Source organism: Zophobas morio, unplaced genomic scaffold (genome assembly GCF_036711695.1).
Source record: "Zophobas morio isolate AGI-343-1 ecotype UQ-CSIRO unplaced genomic scaffold, CSIRO_AGI_Zmor_V1 ptg000021l, whole genome shotgun sequence".
In the NCBI taxonomy this organism is placed as follows: domain Eukaryota; kingdom Metazoa; phylum Arthropoda; class Insecta; order Coleoptera; family Tenebrionidae; genus Zophobas; species Zophobas morio.
In genome coordinates, this window is record NW_026972126.1 from 22,249,244 (window position 1) to 22,271,342 (window position 22,099).

A 22,099-nucleotide genomic window follows, 5' to 3' on the forward strand; every position below is an offset into this window, starting at 1 on the left:
ACCCTGTATATCTTTACATAAAATTATAACCACTAGGGGAGGGAAGTTTTATCTAAATTGCGTCACAGATGTTTCAATGTACAGTGTGTCCATTATACAACTAGCCACTTCATTTCTGATTGTATTAACCGATCTAACGATTTAAAAATTAGGTTGATGCTTTAAACATCTTTGCTCGTGTTGTATGCCAAGGTTGTTCACAGATTACAATAATTTTTTGTATACAATCGAGATTTCGTGCAGTACACTAAACACAGCCGAAAAAACCCGAATTAAGGAGTGAATTTTTAATGACCCGGCTAATGGAAACTTTTTCACTCTTTAGTTCCAAAGTTTAAAAGCCTCAAGTCCCTCAAACATTAAGAAGCGTAAATAATTTATGACGACTTTTCGGTATTTCTGCACTCTTATAATAAATAACACCCGAAAAAAAATTAAGTGGTACAACTCAAACCCGAACTAAACGCACATCCCACGTCTTTAATAAATCTGTCACACCAGCTCCAATCAAAATTCCCGAAAACAAACCACCCAAACCTAATCAGCTAACAAATCCCCGAAAACAAAAGACATTACTTAAACCCAACAGCATTAATTCGGTTCCATGCAACCATCAATTCTCGCAGCTGTAAACAGATGTTTATATTTTTTAAACACCCATACAACACATTTGCTTGCTGCCTTGACAACAAGAGCTGCGCTACGTGAGCTAGTAAAAGACGCACCGTTTCCAGACAAAGACGGCCATAACATAAACAGGAAACCCGACCGTAGCACTCCAATCTGCGACCCACGTCGCGCCCCTCTCCCTCGCACTCGCGCCTCCCCCGTCCTTTGTTCCACATTTCCGCCACGCCGAAAACCCGCCGAAAGTACGCCGAATTCCGCCACCAACCCCTCGCGGAAACCTTCCACGACGGGAAAACGGCCCGCTCCCGCACGCCCGCCCCCCGAGAGCCCTTTCGGCCGCCGCCCCCGGCGGCCCCGAAAGTGGACCAACCGGTTTCCAGAGGGAGACGGAGCGCGCGACGTACGTCCGAGCTAGCGCCCAATCGATCGTTACAGCTGATTTTGACGGCTGTTACCAGGCAGAGGGAGCACAAAGAGTGGCAGGGGCTCCCATTGGTCGAGGGAAGCCCCACCACCCGATCAGCTGACTCGGTGTTCGAGTTCTTTGTTAGCCGGCGGCCGGTGCAGCGGCTTCTGGGGCTGGGATGACGGAAGGGCGCTGAAGCGGCAGGATGTTGAGGAAACGGGGCGAGGAGGAGCGGCCCTCCAGGAACTCCAAGCTGCAGGCGGTCTTCAGCAAGCTGTCGGGGGTGCTCCCCAAGCCCCCCCACGAGCTGGGGGGGAGCCCCAAGACGATGTCGTCCGAGATCATCGAGTCGGTGCTGGTGGACACGCCGGTGCCGGCGCCCTCGAGTGAGTACCGATTTTTACCGTTGAAATTTTTTTTTGCGAGGGGTTGGGGTGAAACGTCGGTTTTTTCACTGGGGAAATGGGGTTTGTTTAATTGAGGCGCGCTTTTCGTAAGGGTGACGGAAAAGTCCGGTTTCGCCAACGTAAATTCGGTTAGTTTTTGGTAAGAAGTTGTTGCCAACCGGTTTTTTGGTTAGGGTAAAACCGGCCGCTTCCAGTAAATAATTCGATTTTTAAATTTGTTTAACGTAGGGGTTGCTACCGACCCGAAGCTTTTTATTAATGTTGTTGTTATGGGGAGGTTGGAAGCGGCGGTTTTTTTTTTCAGTGACTAAAAGTTTGACTTTTTAAGTCAAGTTCGTTCTTTCAACGGAGTTGTTGCCAACCGGTTTTTACTTAGAGTGAAAATTTGCTTCTTACTGAACTGCTTATAGATAATGTTAAAAGAACAAAAGTATCTTATTGCAGTGTTAAAAGTTTAAGAGTAAGAATTCGCGATCAGATACTAGAATTGTTACCAACCGCTTTTTAATTTGGTAAAAATTATGACTTATACAATACAAAACTGACTTAAGTCCGTTAAAATTCACGTAAACGGAAAACTGAACTCTCCTGTTCCCATTCTCTTCCTTTTCCTCTCTCTTTCTCTTCCCTCTGCTGTTCCCATTCTCATCTCTTCCTTCCCCTTCAATTTTGTTGGTTTAAAATGAAATACTTGGGAATTAAAAGGGAAATTTATCAGCCTCTCCTTTCTTCCCTGGTTCTTTTTCTCCCTTCCTTTCTACCGCACTCGCTACAATTTCTATTTCGCATTTTTCCTTCTTTTTCTCTTTGTCTTTCTGTATTTCCAAAAATATCGGACTCTTTCCCTCTTCTTCGTCTCATTTTCTACCCTTTTCTCCCCTCTTCATCGCGTATCATATGCTTTGTGTGTTTCTGCTTTTTCTCTCTATCCTTTTCTCCCCCTCATTCTCGCGCTCCCTCCTCTTTTTTCAGGTTTTCTCTATCCATTTTCAAAGTTCTCGAACTATTTTCCCCCTTGGTGTCCTTCTTTCCCACGTCTTCCCCGTCTTTCATGATTCCTCGGTTCCCTTCCCTTATATCATCTCCCTGTTTCTTGCCCCCCTCTCTTTTCCTTCTCCTGCTTTATCCTATCTTCCTGTTATTCCTCAACTTACTCCTCGCTTCTTCCTTCTTATTTTCTCTTTCTACTGTTTCCTCTGCCGTTTTTCTCTCTCTCTTTTTCTCCGTTTCTTTCCATCTCTTCATGCAGTCTTTTTCTCGCTTTCTCTGGCTTTTTCCCCTGGTTCTTTCCCTTCTCTGTGTTTGTCTCCCTATTATTCCCCCCTATTTACTCTCTTTTTTCACTCTTATTCCCGTCTCTCTCTTTGCCAATTCTTCCTCTCTTTCCCCTCTTTAATCTCTTCATTTCCCTTTCTCTCTAGAGCTCTCTACCCGTCTCTATGTGATGTTTTCCTGTATATTTTCTGGTTTTCTTTCCCACTTTCTCTCCTCTTTTCCGTTCTTTCTCCTTTTGTTCTTTTTTCACTATTCTCTCGTGTCCGTTCTGCTTTTTCCCCGTTACTCCTGTTTTCCTCCAATGTTTCGTTCTTTTCTTTCCTTTTCTCTCTTGCCTATACTTCTCATTACTCCTGTCTTCCCCCTATTTACTCTCTTTCTATCCCTTCTTTCTATACCTCGCTGTGTGCCGTTCTCTAATTTTTTTCTCTATATTTTCTACTTTTTCCTTTCTCTCTTTTTCGCCTCTTCTTTTATCCACTCTTTTTCCGTTTTTTTTCATTCTTCCTCTTTTGTTCTTTTTTCACTCTTTTTTATTTCCACTTCTCTCGTAACTGTTACTTTTCTTTTCCCCTTTTTTTTTGATTCTCCTCTTTTCCTCTAATTTTTCGTTCTTTTCTTTCCTTCTCTCTTTGCCAATACTTCTTGTTACTCCTCTCTTCCCCCTATTTACTCTCTTTCTATCCCTTCTCTTTGTACCTTTCTGTGTACCGTTCTCTCAATTTTTTTCTCTCTATATTTTCTGGCTTTCTTTTCCACTTTTGCTCCTATTCCTTTCTCGTCCGGCGTTCTTTCTTTTGCGCTTCTCTCTCCATCCCCTCTTTTCCCCTTTTTTCGTTCTTTTGTCACTCTTCTTTTATCCACTTCTCTCGTGCCCGTTTTGCTTTTCCCCGTTACTTCCCTTTTCCCCTTTTTTGATTCTCCTCTTTTTTTTCTAATTTTTCGTTCTTTCCTTTCCTCTCGCTCTCTTTGCCAGTACTTCCTGCTTTTTCTCCCATTTCTCCTCTTTTTGCTCTTTCTGTTCCTTTTTCTGTAGCTATCATCTCTAGCTCTTCTTCTCGTATCTTTTCCTCTCACCTTCCCATCTTTTCTCGCTTTAATTCTGTTTGTTTCTCCTCCTGTTACTCGTCTCTTCTCCCTACTTTTACTCTTTCTTTTTACGTCTTCATATACGTCTTTACCCTTGTATGTGTGGCATTCTCTCAATTTGTCTCCCTACTTTTTTCCCTTCTCTCTATCGCTATATTGTTTTCTGACAATTTCCCACTTTTTCTCCTCTTCCCTCAGTCTTCCCTTCCTCATTTCTCCCAGTACACTCTCCCGGATTTCTCTCTTCTTCACCTCTTTCTTTGTCTCTTCTTATACGTTTTTACTTCCCGAGCGTAAGCGAAGAAAGTATTTTAATTTTTCTTTTGTTCCCATCTTCTTTTTCTCTCCCCGCCCATTCTATTTTTCCTCCCATTACTTCCATTTGACCGTCCTCTCTTTCCGCTCACTTCCGTTCTCTTTTTTTCTATCTTTGCCAATTTTTTGTTATCTTCCTCCGTTATTCCTTCCTTCCCCCTTCTTATTTTCTCTTCCGTTTTCTCAACCCTCCATCTCTTTCTCCGTCTCTTTCCCTCTCATATTTTTCCCGTTTTCTGCTATTTCCCCTCCTACTCTTCTCTTGCCCCTACTTACTCTTTCTTTCTACCCCTTTCATTCTATAGCTCTCCACCATTCTCTATGTATAGTTTTCTCAATTTCTCTCCCATACCCCCACCTCTTCTCTAGTTGTCCCGCCCCTCCATCTCCCTACCCCCTTCTCACTATATTTTCTGGCTCTCTCTTTCTCCTCTTCCCTCAGATTTTCTTTCCTCCCTTTTCTATTTACATTCTCTCGTCTTCCGCGATTGTTCGTTATTTTTTCTTTTGCTTTTTTTTTCGCTATTTTTCTGCACCTTTCCTTCTCTCTCTTTGCCAATTCCTCCTACTTTCCTCCCGTTATTCCTCCATTCTCCCCTATCATTTTCTCTATCTGCCTTGTTTTCTCTACATTTTATCTCTCCTTCTCTTTCCCTTTTTCCTGCTGTCTTTTCCGCGTTCACTGGTTCTTTTCCTTCTTTTTGTTTCTTCACCTATTACCTATTACTCCTTTCTTTGTGCTACTTACTCTGTCTTCTTACCCCTTTCTCTCTATACCTCGATTCTACTCTGTCCTTTCTCCATCCCTTTCCCTCTCATCTTTTTCCCGTTTTCTATTTTTTTTATTTGTTTCTCCTCCTTCTACTCTTCTCTTGCCCCTCCTTACTTTTTCTTTCTACCCCTTTCTTTCTGTACCTTTCCACCCTTCTCTATGTGCAGTTTTCTCAATTTCTCCCCCATACCCCGAACTCTTCTCCGCGTTTATTCGTTATTTTTCCTTTTGTTCTTTTTTTTTTTCACTCTTTCCCTCTATTATTTTCACTTTCTGCTCTGGTTTCTCTACGTTTTATCTCCCTTTCTCCTTTTCTTTCCCTTTTTCCTGCTGTTTTTTCCGCTTTCACTAATTCTTTTGCCTTCGTTTTGTTTCTTCTCCTATTACTATTTTCCTTGTGCTACTTACTCTGTCCTTTTACCTCTTTCTCTCTATACCTCTATTCTTCTCTGTGTGCCCTTCTCTTGATATCTCTGCCGCACCCCCTCCCTCTTTTCCCCGTTCTCTCTATTTCTCTATTCCCCCCTTCCCATTCGCTCTATACTGACTCTTACTTTCGCACTTTTTCTTCTCTTCTACCGATCCACTTCCCCGGCTTTCTCTCCTTTCCACCTCTCTTTCTTTCCTCTCCTTTTGCCAATTATTTCGAATTTTCCTTTTTCTTTTCTACCGTTCTCTCTACCCAACATTTCTGACTCTTTTTCCCATTTTTTTCTCCTCTTTTCTGATTCAAAGACTATGAAATATTGGAAAATCAGCCATTGAGAATAAATTTTGCTCTGAATATTTTTTTTATGTTCAAAAATAGAACGAATTAGAGCGGGATGTGAGTTATATAGGTGGTACTAATGCATAATTGACACATCACATCGTGTCAGCTGCTGACAGCTCATTCACCTGTCAACGTCAAACCTTAAACAGCATTTTTGATATTTTTTCGAGACAATTGTGATTACAGGTTATGTGGCCTTGACTTACGTCAAATTGAGGCCAGTGATGCCACCTAAAGATTGACAGGCAGCGCCAACTCGAATTCATTTTATTATTCACTGCAATTATTTGTGACACTGGGAGCCCCGTAAAAAACGAAAAAGGCATTCTATTGACGTCTGTCGTTGCAATTTTCCGCAAAGGTAACCGTTAAAATGATTAAAAGTCAATCGGCCTTGTTATTCCAATAGAAACACGTACTACCTTAAAAGGTTTTTTACTTGTTAGCTATCATTGTTATTGTACTTGTTATTACAACTCAGCAACACATTTTAGGTTTCGTCACATTGTTGTTTAAAAACTTTTAATGAAGCTCTGTTGCCAACGGGTTAAAGATAAAAAAAAACTTGAAATGTACACAATGACTCAACTGCGGACGATTTTGCCATAACAGTGACCCTTGCTTGAATTTTCTAGTTCCGTAAAATATTATTGGAACTGAGTGTGGTAATTACACAATTTTTTAACGCAACGACAACCAGTTATCTGATCAATATTTAAACCTCTACCAAGTTCCTTAAACTATAAAAATAACAAATCTGAAAAAAGTAACCCTGACCGGTATCAGACCCGAAAAAATGCACGAATAATTTACGCAATAAATCAAACCCTTGTCAAACATACATCCAGCTTGGCGTTCTCCCAACACATACCGAAAATTACGAAAATGCAACTAATAACTTCATCCTCCCCGATTTAATTACCGCCTTAATTTCTCCGCTATTTTTAGCGAAAAACTTGGCCAAAACACCGACCGCTGACGCAAACCCATCATTCTAAATTTACAATTTACATAAAGTGCAAAAAATAATCTCCACTTTCTCATTTCTAGCTTGTCTGCACGACTTTTTCCCGACCTCGGCCGACGACAGAGGTCTCTGCTTGACGATCCCGTCGCTGAGCCACCGCCTCGAGATGGAGCTGCGCTCGGCGAAGCGGACGCACCTGTCCTGCGGGGAAGTCCTGCTGCCCTGCGGCCTCCTCCACCGCATCTCGAGGGACATCCTCTCGATGGCGGAGTCGGAGCCGTGCGGCATCCGCGGCTGCCTCATCTACGTCAATTTCGAGGGGCTCGAGGAGTGCAGGAAGCTCTCGAGCGTGAAGTGCGACCCGGGGACGGCGACCACGTTCGAGCTCAACCTGACCTTCAAGCAGAGCTCGACGAGGTGGAACTTCATACCGCAGTTTCTGAAGTAAGGGCGCCGTGGGGGCGGTGATGGATTAATCGAGCGATTTGGTTGCAGGAACTTTGCGAGAGGGGGCACCATCGTGGTGAGTCCGGCGTACACGCTGAGCAAGAAGAAGCTGTATCGATCGATCTTAGAATAGACAAACTGAGAAGACTGATGTATCAAAATCGCCGTCACATTTCATAGTTTTTACACTGTCATTACACAGGTTTCGCTTATCTTCACCATATATATAAGTAAGAAAGTCTATACGTGATAGGTTAGTGTTTAGAAATTCTATATCTTAGAACCAGTGACTGAACTTCTCGTGTTGGATCACAACGCGGGGGTCTTTTGATAAGAGACTATATTTAGGAAAAGTGATATTAAGAGTGATTTCATTTGAAAGGTACCTGCATGTTAAGGCCAGTTTTTTAGAGTAATAATTAAAAAGCTGGCGTTAACGACTACACGCAACAACTTTTCTGGGGAAAAGTTCTTGGGTGTTATTTTTGTGTTACTTGAAATTTTATTTTCTCACAAGAGAAACAGAGTATTTGTTAATTTCTTTAAGAATGACCTTTTTGTATATTACATCAATGGAAGGAGCTCATTTTTGTGATACTGATATTGATAACTCAATCAAAATTTTTAATCCGACAGTATTTTGCAATTTCGGTATTATAAGTATTAGCGTTCAGTACGATATTTTCAAATATCAACTTTCAGTCCTCGACTGTAAAATGTGTTGCCGTTATTTTATCTTAATAACGTAGTCCGTAAGATTTTGTGTGATAGTACTACATGGTACAGTAAATTTTTGTACTTTATCAGAAATTACTATAAATAAATATATGTAAAACATATCAAACACGCCTCTACTTTTACACTCGTTCGTTTCTTATAAACAAACCGAACTGACAAAAACATAACCTCAAAATACGACTCACCGAAAAGCCACGCTCTGTTTGCGCAAAAACCACAACCGCAACGTCTTTCACACTTTACAAGCTTTTTCTAAAGCACCAACACTAAGTAAACAATGAATTATTCACAATGTTGTGACAAACACAACCAAAACACGTTACCCGACATAACCCAACTTTTTTGTTTTGAAATTTGAAAAGCGGCAAGTCTGTCATCTGAAAAAACAAGTTTGACCTTGTGTGCACCAATAGCACGCTCTCCTGCAATCACGTGTCTCCGCAGACGCTTGTTAATTGGTCGTAAAACCAAAGGCAATCGCAGGATGGCTGTGGCTACGACGCCACTAACGTGGGATTTAAAAACTGAAAATCGTCATTTATAAACTCCGTTGCCAAGTTGCCGTTGATGGTAACTTTGATGTTCAACTTTTGCCGTATTTAAAGGGGTTGTAGAAGAAAAGTGGCGAATTTAAGTTGATTACTACAAAAATTTACCATTTTAGACATGTTTTAAGTTCTTGTTGTCGATATAAGTCTACATCTGTTAAGAAAAGAAGGCAAAATACAAGCCCCACCCACCCGCCCTATCTCAGTTGTGATGATTTTTTTATTCGTCGTGAGCCAAGAAGGCGGAGCTTAACTGCAAAATGCTTATTTTTCCACGAGAAATTTAAGAGATGTTTTTGTGTATCGTGTTGTTCAAAGAATACTATGTATATTAAGAAAACAAAAATAAAACCAAAGATTAGGCCCCGCCTCTACCCACCCCGATATCAATTATCAATTGTGATGAATTGTTCATTCTTGCCAGATCAAGGGGCGGGGCTTAATTGCAAGATCCATATTTGTCTATAAGAATTTACAATTTGGTTTGTTTAAAGTTTCTTGTTCTGAAAGGACGACTACATATGCAAAATATAAGCCCCGCCCACCCGCCACATCTCAATTGTGATGTTTGTTTTATTGTCAGGAACTAAGAGAGTGGAATTTAATTGCAAAATTTTTATTATTTCTCTATAAGAAATTACCCTGCAAGACATGTTTTTGTGTATCGTGTTATTCAAAAAATACTGTGTACATATTACATTAAAAAAAAAAAAATTAAAGCCAAAGATTAAGCCCCACCCATACCTGCCCTGATGTAAATATTAATAGTTTTCATTCGTGGACAGAAATAGGGGCGGAGGCCAATTGTAAAATCCAAGTTTTCTTACAAATATTCACCATTTTAAACGTGTTTTAAGTTTCTAAGAATAAAAAAATCATCACAAGTGAGATGGGGTGGGTGGGCGGGGTATATATTTTGCTTTATTTTCTTAATATACATAGTATTTTTGAACAACACGATACTAAAAAACATGTTTTTAATTTCTCGTAGAGAAATAAGGATTTTGCAGTTAAGTGTCGTCTTCTTGGCTCATTACGAATAAAAAAAATCATCAGAATTGAGACAGGGCGGGTGGGCGGGGCTTATATTTTACCTTATTTTTTCTTAATATGCATAGCCATCTTTTCACAACAAGAAACTTAAAACATGGTACTTTTTTTTCTTGTAAAAAAATAAGTATTTTGCAGTTAAAAAAATCATCACAATTGAGACAGGGTGGGTGGGCGGGCTTACATTTTGCCTTTTTGTTTGAATATGTGTAGACTTCTTTTCATCCATATTTCCTTACAAAAATGTACCATGTTCTAAGTTTCTTGTTGTGAAAAGATGACTATGTATATTACAAAAAAAGGCAAAATGTAAACCCCGCCCGCCCGCCCTATCTCAATTCTGATGATATTTTTATTCGGCGTAAACCGAGGAGCGGAGTTTAAGTTTAGGCCTTTTTTCTGTGGATACGTACATTTTCGGCCACAAAATCTTGGGTAGTTCTGTCATTCCAGTGACATAAGCTCTAAAACAGGCTTTATGTACTTATAACCTCAAATTTGCCATGTTTGTCATTTTGATCGTTTTGACTGTGGTTTTGACGTAGATTAGAATGTGAATGATGCGTATGTTAAACTTAATTTTTTAAAAGTGTCAATCATTATAACAATAAAGCTTAGACTCTATCGTGTTTTTTTTTAATGACAGAAAAATACTGCTCAAGATTTTCTGGCCGAAACTGTACATAATCTTCTTTTCACAATATATTTAAAAACCTGTTGAAAATGGCAAATTTTTGTGGGGAAATATTGATTATACAATTAAGCTCCGCCCCTCGCTCTGACAACGAATGAAAAATTCATCACATTTGAGGTTAGAGCGGTCAGGTGGGGCTTATTTTTCACTTTTTTTTTTTCTCTTAACATACATGGGTTTCTTTCAACAACATGATACTTAAAAACATGGTAGATTCTTGTGGAGAAATAAGCATTTTGTAATTAAGTTCCGCCCCTCGGGTCACGGCGGATGAAAAACTCACAATTGAGATGAGGGCGGGTGGGCGGGATTTGTATTTTTCTTTTTTTTTTCTTAATATACAGTTTCCGACAAAAAATTTCAAACATCACTTTTCTGTCATGTCAAAAATTTTAATGTAGTCTATGCTTTATGGTCATTATTTCGGACAGCTGGAATGTCAACCTTTCAAAATTCCAGCTTACGCTACAGCTACATTCATGTAAGTGTCAAATGTAAAAGTTAAAAATGACTGTCAAATATTTAGGTTAGAAACATCTAAAGGTTGCTTTACACTATCTGACGACTGAATGACATTGACGTCTGAAATTTTTTGGCGGCAACTGTATGTACGTAGTTTTCTTTTCATGACAAGAAATAAAAAATATGCTTAAAAATGTTAAATTTTTAGAAAAGTATGGGGGGTATTCACCATTTTAAACATGTTTTCAGTTTCTTGTTGTGAAAAGAAGACTACGTGTATTAATAAAAAAAAAAATTCAAAACATAACCCCCACCCACCCTATCTCAATTGTGACTTTTTTCCTTATTCATCGTCAGCCAGGAGTTAAGGTTAACCTTTTCTCTGTAGATACATAGTCTCCTTTTCACGAGATATTTAAAAACATATTGAAAATAATAAATTCCACCTTTCTGACAACGAATAAAAAATTCTTCACATTTGAGGTTAGGGCGGGCGGATGGGGCTTATTTTTTAAGTTTTTTTTTTCTTGACATAATAGTTTTCTTTCAACACACTTAAAACATATTTCACATGGTAATTTCTAGTGGAGAAAATAAGGTTTTAATTTGCTTCGCCCACAGCCCACACAAAGAAATAAAAAAAATTAATCTCAACTGAGATAGGGTGGGTGTGTGGGTGGGGCTTATCCTATTTGACGTTAGAATTATCTGTTAAGTATTGTGTTGTTGAAAAAAATATATATATAGTGGACCAAGAGCTATAAGGTTATATGGCCGTCATAAAATCATCCCATGTCCACTGCAGCTCGACCGGCTCTTGTGGTTTCGTTCAGGGGCGGCTTTCACTAAATATGAAAATCCACTATTTCTTTACTACCTGTAGCCGCTGAGGGTTCCGAAATAACCACTCGCTTTGAAAGCCGGTCCTGTTAAATGTGAGCAAGAAATGTTTAGAAGACGATTTATTGCCAATCGGTAAGCTTAGTGCGAACCACACAAAGGGGGTATTTATTTGCGGTCAACTACTTTTATGATGGTTATATAACCTTATTCCTTTTGGACAAGTATATATTAAAAGGCAATGATTAAGCCCCACCCACCCGCCCCTATCTCACTTGTGATGAATTTTTCATTCGTTGTCAGATCGAGGGGAGGAGCTGAATTGCAAAATCCAGACGTCTCTATAAAATTTACCAGTTTTAACATGTTTGAAGTTTCTTGTGAAAAGATGACTGCGTATATTAAAAAAAAGGTTAAATGTAAGCCCCGCCCACTCCACCTCAAGTCATGTGAAAATGAGTGAAAGTTGAGGTTAGGATTATTTTTGGAAACAGAGTTACAACCGTAAACGCAACAGCAGACGTATGTTAAACTTCTTTTTCTCCATTGAAGCAAAGAAAGTTGTGATTATAAGACGAAATAACACACGACTTGGTTTTTCAGGGGTTTGAAGTATTTGAATTGATGTAAAACATTCAAATATCCCAAACGTGACGTCACACGAAACTAGGTCGCTTAAAACATTGTAAGTTATGCAACGCAACATACACGAACAAAATAATTTACTTTGAATAAATGAAACACCAACATGGAGTCACATCTATTAAAATTTACACAATTTTTGTCTCTCTAGTTACACAAAGAGCATTATCACCCTACTTTATTTTCAGTTCGTTCAAATGGCGCCGACTTGAGTGCCTTTTCAAATGAGAACTATACCTGGTTTTGTACGGGCACTTTTCGCACTCGTGCCATTTAACATCCTTTTCATCCACATGGTACACACTCACGTGTTTATACCAACACGACTTATCTTTGGATTTGTACGTACATTTTTCGCATTCATACCATTTAACATCCTGTGCCTCGGAATGTCGCGTGTTTATGTGTATTTTCAAATGCGCGTTGTATTTGCTCTTATATGGACACTTCTGGCATTCGTACCATCTAATATCCTTTTCGTCTAAATGGTGGGTGTTCACGTGCATCGTCAGATTGCTTTTTTGTTTAGATTTGTACGGGCACTTTTCACATTCATACCAATCAATGTCCCGTTCGTCCAAATGCCACGCAACAATGTGTTTATCCAAAGTGAATTTCCGTTTAGCTTTAAACAGGCACATTTTGCATTCGTAGTATTCGATTTCCATTTCAATTAAATGGCGCGCTTTTATGTGGTTTTTTAAATTGTAGTTGCGTTTAGATTTGTATGGGCACTTGGTGCATTCATACCATTTAATTTCTTGCTCGTCTAAATGAAGCGAATTTATGTGACTTTTTAAATGGCAGCTCTGTTTGGCACGGTAGGGGCACTTTTTACATTGATACCATTTAATATCTTGTTCGTCGTAATGTCGTGCGATTATGTGCTCTCGTAACGTCGCTCGTACTTTAGCTTTATATGGACACTTGTCGCATATGTACCATTTAATATCTTTTTCGTCTAAGTGGTTTACAATTATGTGTTTCTTCAAGCTAAATTTCAGTTTAGCTTTATATGGGCACTTGTCACATTCGTACCATTTAAAATTCTGATCGTCCATATGTCGCACGTTCATGTGCTTCTTTAAATACATTTTTTGTTTGGCTTTATAGGGGCATTTCGTGCAGTGGTACCAACGTACTTCACCGTCACTCAAATGTTTCAACGTTTTGTGTACTTTTAAGTAACCTTTGTGTTTGCATTTATAGTCACAGTGGTCGCACTTGTACCACGTGATGTTAGTTGTGGTGTTCTCGTCCAACACTATTGGCTGACACTTTTCTTTATTTGAACACGTGATGGTATGTTGAAGCCACTTTAATGAGAAGTGGGTTTCAAAGCCACATTTTTCACAAACGTAATCGTTAATGGTGATTTCCTCAGTTGATACATCTTGACTCCCATTTTTAATACTACGACATTGTTTAAGGTGTTGTTTGTACATTAATCTTAGTTGTGTACAAAAACAACAATCCTTGCAGAAATACGTTTCAATTTTGGCATTTTCACAGTTAAACCTGAATGACGAACGCTGCGGCCTGATGGGGTCATGGTACTGGTGGTCTTGGTCGGTGTAGATGGTCTCGAGAGGGGGCTCCATGTGAATAAACTCGTTGAACACTTCCGCGAAAGACATTTTGGTTTGTCTACAATAAGAAATTGGTTTACCGTGGACACAGTTGGGGTCTCACCTACAGCTCTGATGACGGACTGTTTATGTTCGAAACATAGAAATCACTTCGTGCATGCAGCAAAAAATAGTTTTTGTAACAGTCCTTGACACGTTTTTGACACCGAATAACATAACCTAAAATTTAGTGTGGTATGCAACCAGCATTACAAACTTAACTTTTTATTTAATTTTACGAAATTTGATCAATCACAAATATTAATTTAATTACGAATGGTTTTGATTCAGCTTTTTGGACCATTCTGACAATTATCTAATGTTGATAGTAGTGTTAATATTAATCACAAGAAAGGTCAGGCAACCAGTTAAACACATTACATTACCAATATAAATTAAACACTAAAAAACTGAGTGCGATATTCTTTAAAAACAGGAAAAATTCTTTTGAGTTGTTTATTTCAACAATTCTAGATTATATTATAAGCTTAATATCAACTACATACACACTCATACGATACGCACGACACGAAAATGAGCGATCAACCAGTGGCGTAACATAATAATAATACCCATCCATATTTGACAATTACATTTAAATTTCTTCGAACTCTGCTTTTACATTTCAATTTCATCTTTTATAGTTCTCTATGTTTTGTGGTTTTCCATTTTCACAGTCTCGCCATCGCTTTTTTAACCTATCAACAATTTCACATGAAAAAAAGCAAAACATAGCCCCACCCTCCCGCCCTATCCCAATTGTGACGATTTTTCCTCATTCGTCGTGAGCCAGGAGGGGCCGGGCTTAAGTTAGCCCTTTTTTTCTGTAGATACATAATCTTCTTTTCACAATATATTTTAAAAAACATTGAAAATGGTACATTTTTGTCGGGAAATATTGGTTATACAATTAACCTCCGCCCCTCGCTCTGACAACGAATGAAAAATTCATCACATTTGAGGTTAGGGCGGGCGGGTGGGGCTTATTTTTTGGCTTTTTTTTCTTGACATATATGGTTTTCTTTCAACAAGACTATACTTAACACATATTTCACATAGTAAGAGAGAGAGAAAATAAGGTTTTATGTACTCTCCTTTCAACATTAACTTAAAATATCAAATGGTGAATTTAAGGTTAGAATTATCTGTTAAGTATTGTGTTGTTGAAAGCAAACTATATATTAAAAGAAAATGAGGAAACGATTAAGCCCCACCCACCCGCCCCTATCTCACTTGTGATGAATTTTTCATTTGTTGTTAGATCGAGGGGAGGAGCGGAGTTGCAAAATTAAGATTTCTCTACAGTAAATTACTATTTTTAACAAGTTTTAAGTTTCTTATTGTTAAAGATGGCTACGTATATTAAGAAAAAAAAGGTTAAATACAGCGTGTTATTGAAAGATACGTACAAAATAAAATCGGCAACTGGTCTCGAAGTATGGGTGCTAAAAGTAAAAAAAAGTTCAGATAAAATTGTTCTCCTTTTAGAGATAAAAATTATTAAAATTTATATCCAAATTCGTTGTACGCCTCTGATAAAAAGGTCATCTTTCGTTTCTATAGCAACATTTAGTCTTGACAAAAGTTTTATTGTTACAGTTGCTAGGATGTACTAAAATAAATTAATTTTACCTATTTATTCTTCAGTAGCGTCTACAAAGGTTGAATAAGGGTTAATTTTTCCTTATAATTTTGATAACACAAATAGTATATTATTAGCCAAGGTTGCAGAGCCAAGCATTCTAGACCGAGCGCAAATTAGAACCCGAGACGCGCAGCGTCGAGGGCTCTGAAGCGCGAGGTTTAGAAGTAGCTTTGCAACCGTGGTTAATATACTATTTTTTTCACTAGTAGGAACCATAAGACAATAAATTGAAAAAATAAACGTTCAATTTTTTGACGCAACATGATTTTGTTTTGATTTCTAGTCAAACTTAATCTAAATCTTCAACACAAAGAAAACCGTTTATACTTGTCGCTGAGTTAATCATTTTATCTTCTACCGTCTACCAACTACCATGCGTATACTCAAGTAATGTTTGTAGCACACATTTGTTCATTTTTTTAAAAAATAATCACATCAAACATTGCGTACATAACCTCAATTTTTCTTTTTGAACCCGTGGTAGCAAAAGTTGAATTTGCTACCACTAAATGAGTCGACATTTGCATGCGTCCTGGCTGCTAGTGAAAAAATAAGTTTTTCAGGCTTCTTTTAGACTTCGCGAAGAACTATCAATTTTGTTGTCCGTACCTTTCAATAACACCCTGTATAAGCCCCGCCCATTTGCCTTCATGTCAATTGTGATTTTTTTTTATTTGTCGTGAGCCGGGGCGGGGCTTAATTGGAAAAATTTTATTCCTCTACAAAAAAGTTGTTATCATGCGAAATACGTTGTAAGTATCTTGTTGAAAGAAAACTATATATACACATTTAGAAAAAGAAGCGAATGTTTAATATTTATTTTAATGCTTTTTAAAATAAGATTGATATTGGCAAATCATAGACCCTCCAAGAAAATAAGGGGCGGGTGGGCGGGGTTAGTATTTGCTAAGATAAGACTGATTTTGGCAAATAATATATCCCCTAAGAAAATAGAGGGCGGGTGGGCGGGGTTAGCACTTGCTAAGGTAAGACTGATTTTGGCAAATAATATATCCCCTAAGAAAAGAGTGGGCGAGTGGGCGGGGTTAGTAGAAATTTTCATTTTGCACCAAAATCATACTGAAGTTACCAAACTGTCAACAAAGTCATTTCCTTTTGCCCCACTTCGTCCGTCGTGGCGCCCACAAAATGTGCTGCTGGCCTGCCTATCTTGCCTTCAACCCCGTCACCCCCTGGGGGCACCACAACATTAGAAATTAGTTCTATTAAAAATTAAAGTCACTAGATTCATATCTTTCTAGTGACTTTATTAAAAATCGTCCCTCTGCAGCACCTTATGTTGCGAATTGGAACTAATACTACTAGCGGGAATATTCAAAATAAAACTGAGCTTGTTTCTTTTTTTTTGCTTTACTTTACACCGTGGACACAGTTGGAGTTTTACCTAAAGGTCTGATGACGAATTGTTAATTTCGAAACGTAGAAATGACTTTGTGTATGCAGCGAAAAACGGTTATTGTAACAGTCCTTGACACGTTTTTGACACCAAACAACATAACCTAAAATTTTAGTTGCGTTATGCAACCAACATTACAATTTCTTTTTTGTATCTAATTTCTACAAAATTTTATTAATCATAAAGTTTCATTTAATCATAAATAGTTTGAAAAACAGGAAACGCTCTTTTGAATTATTTATTTGAACAATTACATTTTATTATAAGATTAATATCAAATACAAAATCCAGCCAAAATCATATCCATATTTGACATTTAAATTTCTTCAAACTCTGCTTTTACCTCGTGTTGCACTATTTCAATTTCATCTTTTATAGTTCCCTGTGTTTCGTCGTTTTCAACTTTCACTTTTCCCGGCTTTTCTTCATACTTTGCATCCGTGACAAGTCTCGCCATCGCCTTTTTTAACCTGTCGATAGTTTCCGGCTTAAATTTTTTTATCGTTCGTGAAACGTCATAGAAAAATAAGTCCACGGGGTGAACGTATTCTTCCTTTTTTCTTTTTTGTGATTCCAAATCGTCTGTCTTCCAAGTCTGCGCCATCTTGGAAAACTGAAAAATAATATCACTTAAAAATTTGTTGCACATTTTAACAAATATTTACTTAAAACTTAGCTGGACGACGCAACACTTGTTTCTTCATTCTTCTTGGCTTCTTCAATTTCCGCATCAACGATAAGATCCCCGATGGCTTCCTTCAATCTGTCGAACGTCTCTGGTTTCATTCTCTTCACTGCGAGTGCAAGGTCCTTGAAAAACGCACCCATTCTTTCTAAAAACGTGACATTTAAACAGTGTTTTGACGTTTGTCGCCGATTTTTCAAATAAGAAAACACTCGTTTAAATTATTTATTTCAACAATGCTATAAGCTTAATGTCAAATACAAAATCATACAAAATAATAGAATGTTTTAAGTTAAAGCTCCATGTTTTCTTCCATTTCTTCGATTTCGGCGTCCATCACAAGATTCGCCACTGTTTGCTTCAGTCTGTCGATGGTTGACGGTTTGAATTTCCTCACAGTCTGAATAACCCCTTCGAAAAATGACTCTATTGATTGGACGTCTTGTTCGATTTCCACATCTTCCACATCTTCTTCGCCTATGACTTCCTCAAGCTGCAGTTCTTCCTCTTCGTTTACAGACTCGTCCTGGTTGGTACTCGTCTCGCATTCATAAACTATTATATTAATACTATTTGCGCCGTTTTTTCTCCGCATATCTCTTTTACAGATATGGGGTATAAGAAATTGCAGCTCTTCTTCGTAGCAGTGGGGTTTAAGATCTATTTGAAGACTGCGTTTACGCATGTACTTGACAAACCCATCCCGGATGGTTTTCCACTGGCTTCTTACTGTATCCACTGAAAGGAGAGGATTCAGATATGAAAGCAAACATGCACGCGAAATAAAAAACGTTTCCCTTGCAGAAATACAATGACGTCATTTCAAAATTTATTAAAGAAATCTGGTTCTCTACGCAGTACATTATTGCAAATGTTTCCTCGTCACCCAGTAAGTTTAAAGTAATCAATTTAAGCCGCCACTGACTCGAGGCTAATTTTTGCTTTATTTTATAATGATTTCGTTTTTGATACCCAACACACCCTCCGCCACTGACCTGTTGCGACATCATTTCGACCATAAACAATCATGGCGACCTCCATCCATTTCTCCATCGTAGTTTTGCCATATTTTTGACACTGTCTTCTCGCTGCGGTCAAAGACTGGTCATACAGGAACGGTCTTTGGTGCACTGCCTCGATAATTTCTTTCGCACGGGCTATTTTTTTTCGCGGCCAACCTGTCAATTTGCGACTCTTTAACATGACGAGTACGTACGTCATGAACAGATGGCGCTGTCGTCGATTTTGACAAGGAGATATCGATCAACCAGTGGCGTACCACAACAAACCAGTAACGATTCATTCAAGTGAAACACAAAATAAGACAACTGCTATTTATTAACTACCACTTATTTCCACAGTAAGACAACATTGTGGTCCCTCTCCAGCTGATCCTCCAACTGCTGCGCCGTCACCCCCGTCGCGCAGCAAATCTCGTCCAAATTGGCAGCCCCCGACAGCGACTTCTGCAAATCCGCACTCTCGCTCAACAAAATCGGATACTTATGCACCCTCCTGATCAACCCCTCGAGCACCCCAAACTGTACCAACTTCCTCTCATTAACCCGTAGATTCGAGGGGTTAAACCTCAAACATAAATCCCGAATCGTGGTGCCCCTCGTCATGGCGGCAAACATCCTGAACACGTCCCTAAAATTCGGCAACTGCCTCTGCGAAACCGCCACATACTTCAAACACTTGTTCTACAAAACAGTGAACAGTTACCAACCCCAAAACAACAAACTCACTACTTGTAAATTGACGTCGTGCGCCAACGCTTTGAGTAGCGGCGTCGTACAATAAACATTCCCGTATTGGAACAGCGGCACCAGAGCCACCACCCCGTAATAAACCAAATTCTGGACACAGGCCTTGACTAAATTATTTTCGACGTCTGACAGCAACGCAATGCGTGCCACGTGATTAAAACCGTCGATGTAGGGGGCCACTTGCTGGGTGGTCAAGTCCCATTGTTGGTTGGGTAGTTGTTTTATGAAAACGGGGACTTGGTGGTCGGCTACGGGCGATGGGTCGCTTCTGATGTGAACCACCTTTAAATGAGTGGCTGTGGGGCCTTCGGTTAAAGCGCACTCGCCTGCAACGGGGTTTTAGTTGAAACGTTTGACTGATTTTACTAAGACCTTTGGTATTCAGCTCCTGGATGACTTGTTTGAGAATGGGGGCGAGTTTAGTGGCGGCGCCACCATCTGACAAAAAACTGCTTTCGATCTCTGTGGCCATTAAATAATCCGATAGTTTCATTACGACGGGTTCATAGTGAACCGTTCTTACGTTACTATCACACACCAGGCACAAGTTGAAATGGTACGCATTTCTGGGGTATTTTTTGTCATCGATGCGTACAGGAAATCCCAGGATTTTGTAATCTGACAAGGTACTACAACGATTTTAGTTAATTTCAGGGTGGCACGACTGCGAGTTATTTACACTGTGATTGTGCTCCTCTGTAACTCGGCTTTAGTGATAATGTAGACGCTAATACTATCGAAAAGTTCCTTCGAAATGTACTGCTCAGGTTCCTAAAATCACTTCAGTGGGGTTTGTGGGGTCGAGCGGTTCCTACTCACTTGACATGATATTATGGGACCCGCTGTGGGGTGAAATTCACAGAAGAAAATGCATCTGATGGGGCCTTCTTGGTTGTTTGGGTCCGAATTGGGGTCAGTGTTGTGGCAACTATAACCCATTTTGGCCATGGTGGTTTGCGTTGGCAGCGACAGTAATTATCAGTCCCATGGAAGTAAAAACGCGCTTTGGTGCACTATTAAAACTTATTTAAATTGTTTAAAACATTTATTTATTTACATGAATGTTGACATTTTATCACTATTACAGGTTCCTGTAACATCGACCACATTTAGAGCGGAACAGGGACGTAACAGTAAAATTTAGTCCAAGCAAGTTTATTTTCTTCAGAACTCTAAGCACTCTTTCAATCAAAGCTATTTTTTTATTTATTTTGCGGTGTTGCCAGAGCAGGCGTACTTTTAATATAAACTGTAGTGTTGGCTGATCTATTTTAATTTGTAAGAAAAAAAATGAATTTCGCTCACATTTCTTTTAAACAGGTCTAGTATAGCTAATATGTACTAGATTTGTAGTATTAGGTATTTGGGTGTTTTATCAAAAATTTTATTTTATCGTTTGCTACTTGCCTGTTTTAGCTGCTACTTTCTGTGCAGGTGTTCTGACCCTACCATCTGCATGTCTGTACTTCTTACAGGTCAGTCTTGATTTCCTTGGCATTTACACGCATGAACACTACTGATCAATCACTACCACAAAAAAAAATAGTTCTTGACAACTTAACAAGTTTGTAGGTCACTATTCACTAATAACGATACATATTAACTTTGAACGCACATCATTACAGCTTTCCTGCTTTGCTTCGCTCATTAGTGACCATTTAGTTCTTTTTATTGATCTGCATTCTTACTTCCTGTTTTTTTTTAAACCACAGTTCTAATTTAGGCTTTCTTATAATTCTAATGCAACTAGACTGTGGAAAGTCAATTTCGGTTGTTTAAAAAATACTCAGAACGTTAATACATTTATTTATTCAACGCACTCAAACGCTACCTACAAGGTTATTATTTTTTATTAGGGATTTTTTTTCTTGCCAACTGAACGGTCAACAATCATAACTTCATAACCATTCACTCCAGTATCCAACTGAGATATTGATTAAATATAATACAGTTATTATTATATTCCATTTAATCAATAATGGGACCGCCCACGAATGTTCACACCAATGAGATAAGACTGGCGAGTCACGTGATAAAGTGGACGCTTATTATTGACACAGAAAATGTGCGCCACAATTTAAATGTTCTTTTTTTGAATGAAAATGTGCTTCAATTGTTGATCAAAGTAAATATTCCCGTGTTGGTGAGCATGTGTCAACCAAAAATTTCAGAAATCTTTCGTCGTACAAGACTTAAACGAATATAAATGAATTTGTTTCCTTGATGATTATATTATGGATTTTTCATTACCAATAATAGAAAGTGGAATTTATAAACTTGCTATTGACGTTGTTTTAGAGCTGAAAATTGTCATTTATAAACTCCGTTGCCAAGTTGCCGTATATTAAGAAAAAAAGGCAAAATATAAGCCCCGCCCACCCGCCCTAACTCAATTGTGATGATTTTTTTATTCGTCGTGAGTCAAAGAAGCCGAATTTAATAATTGCAAAATCCTTATTATTTCTCTACATAAAATTGTCATGTAAGACATGTTTTTGAGTATCGTGCAACATAGAATACTATGTACATATATTAAAAAAAAATAAAGCTAAAGATTAAGCTCCACCCATACCTGCCTTGAACTAAATAGTAATGAAGTTTTCATTTGTTGACAGACCTAGGGGCGGAGCCTATTTGCAAAATCCACATTTCTCTACAAAAATTTATCATTTTAAACGTGTTTTAAGTTTCTAAGAATAAAAAAATTATCACAATTGAGATTGGGTGGGTGGGCGGGGTTTATATTTTTCCTTCTTTTTTTAATATACATAATATTACTTGAACAACACGATACTCAAAAACATATTTTTAATTTCTTGTAAAGAAAAAAATATTTTGTAGTTAAGCTTCGCCCCTCTGATTCAGGGCGAATAAAAAAAATCATCACAATGGAGATAGGGC

General features: G+C 38.5%; 4 protein-coding genes and 1 long non-coding RNA gene across 9 annotated transcripts in view; 1 reads left to right on the forward strand and 4 right to left on the reverse strand.

Moving 5' to 3' along the window:
• LOC135132499 (2-iminobutanoate/2-iminopropanoate deaminase-like) overlaps positions 1 to 8,171 on the reverse strand; it is a 167,345-nt gene extending 159,174 nt beyond the window's left edge. For all 3 annotated transcript variants that reach the window (XM_064060622.1, XM_064060621.1, XM_064060620.1), the window contains exon 1: positions 8,004 to 8,171. The gene's annotated coding sequence lies outside the window, so the exon portion shown is untranslated. The remainder of the gene's footprint in view (positions 1 to 8,003) is intronic.
• LOC135132502 (protein charybde-like) lies at positions 1,162 to 7,900 on the forward strand. Its single transcript, XM_064060627.1, has 3 exons — positions 1,162 to 1,422; positions 6,717 to 7,077; positions 7,129 to 7,900. The coding sequence occupies exons 1-3, from the start codon at positions 1,242 to 1,244 to the stop codon at positions 7,211 to 7,213; spliced, it is 627 nt and encodes a 208-aa protein (XP_063916697.1). The 5' UTR covers positions 1,162 to 1,241; the 3' UTR covers positions 7,214 to 7,900.
• A 3,990-nt stretch (positions 8,172 to 12,161) lies between the features above and the next one.
• Positions 12,162 to 13,874, reverse strand: LOC135132185 (zinc finger Y-chromosomal protein 1-like). Its single transcript, XM_064060176.1, has 2 exons — positions 13,751 to 13,874; positions 12,162 to 13,701 (listed from the first exon to the last, which is right to left on the reverse strand). The coding sequence occupies exon 2, from the start codon at positions 13,689 to 13,691 to the stop codon at positions 12,228 to 12,230; it is 1,464 nt and encodes a 487-aa protein (XP_063916246.1). The 5' UTR covers positions 13,692 to 13,701; positions 13,751 to 13,874; the 3' UTR covers positions 12,162 to 12,227.
• A 3,100-nt stretch (positions 13,875 to 16,974) lies between these two features.
• On the reverse strand, positions 16,975 to 20,663 carry LOC135132372 (uncharacterized). Its single transcript, XR_010281013.1, has 3 exons — positions 20,602 to 20,663; positions 17,410 to 17,573; positions 16,975 to 17,357 (listed from the first exon to the last, which is right to left on the reverse strand). It is a non-coding gene; the product is annotated as an uncharacterized LOC135132372 (long non-coding RNA).
• Positions 17,641 to 20,297, reverse strand: LOC135132371 (GATOR1 complex protein NPRL2). Of its 3 annotated transcripts, XM_064060446.1 has the most exons (7): positions 20,256 to 20,273; positions 20,018 to 20,211; positions 19,878 to 19,969; positions 19,571 to 19,827; positions 19,178 to 19,524; positions 18,425 to 19,132; positions 17,641 to 18,167 (listed from the first exon to the last, which is right to left on the reverse strand). In XM_064060446.1, exons 2-6 carry the CDS (start codon positions 20,144 to 20,146, stop codon positions 18,779 to 18,781), a joined length of 1,179 nt encoding a protein of 392 aa, XP_063916516.1. In that variant the 5' UTR covers positions 20,147 to 20,211; positions 20,256 to 20,273; the 3' UTR covers positions 17,641 to 18,167; positions 18,425 to 18,778. The 3 variants fall into 3 exon arrangements, with proteins under 3 accessions (XP_063916516.1, XP_063916515.1, XP_063916517.1); XM_064060445.1 differs by having other exon boundaries at positions 20,018 to 20,297; XM_064060447.1 differs by having other exon boundaries at positions 19,181 to 19,524; positions 20,018 to 20,296.
• Positions 20,664 to 22,099: the final 1,436 nt, after the last annotated feature.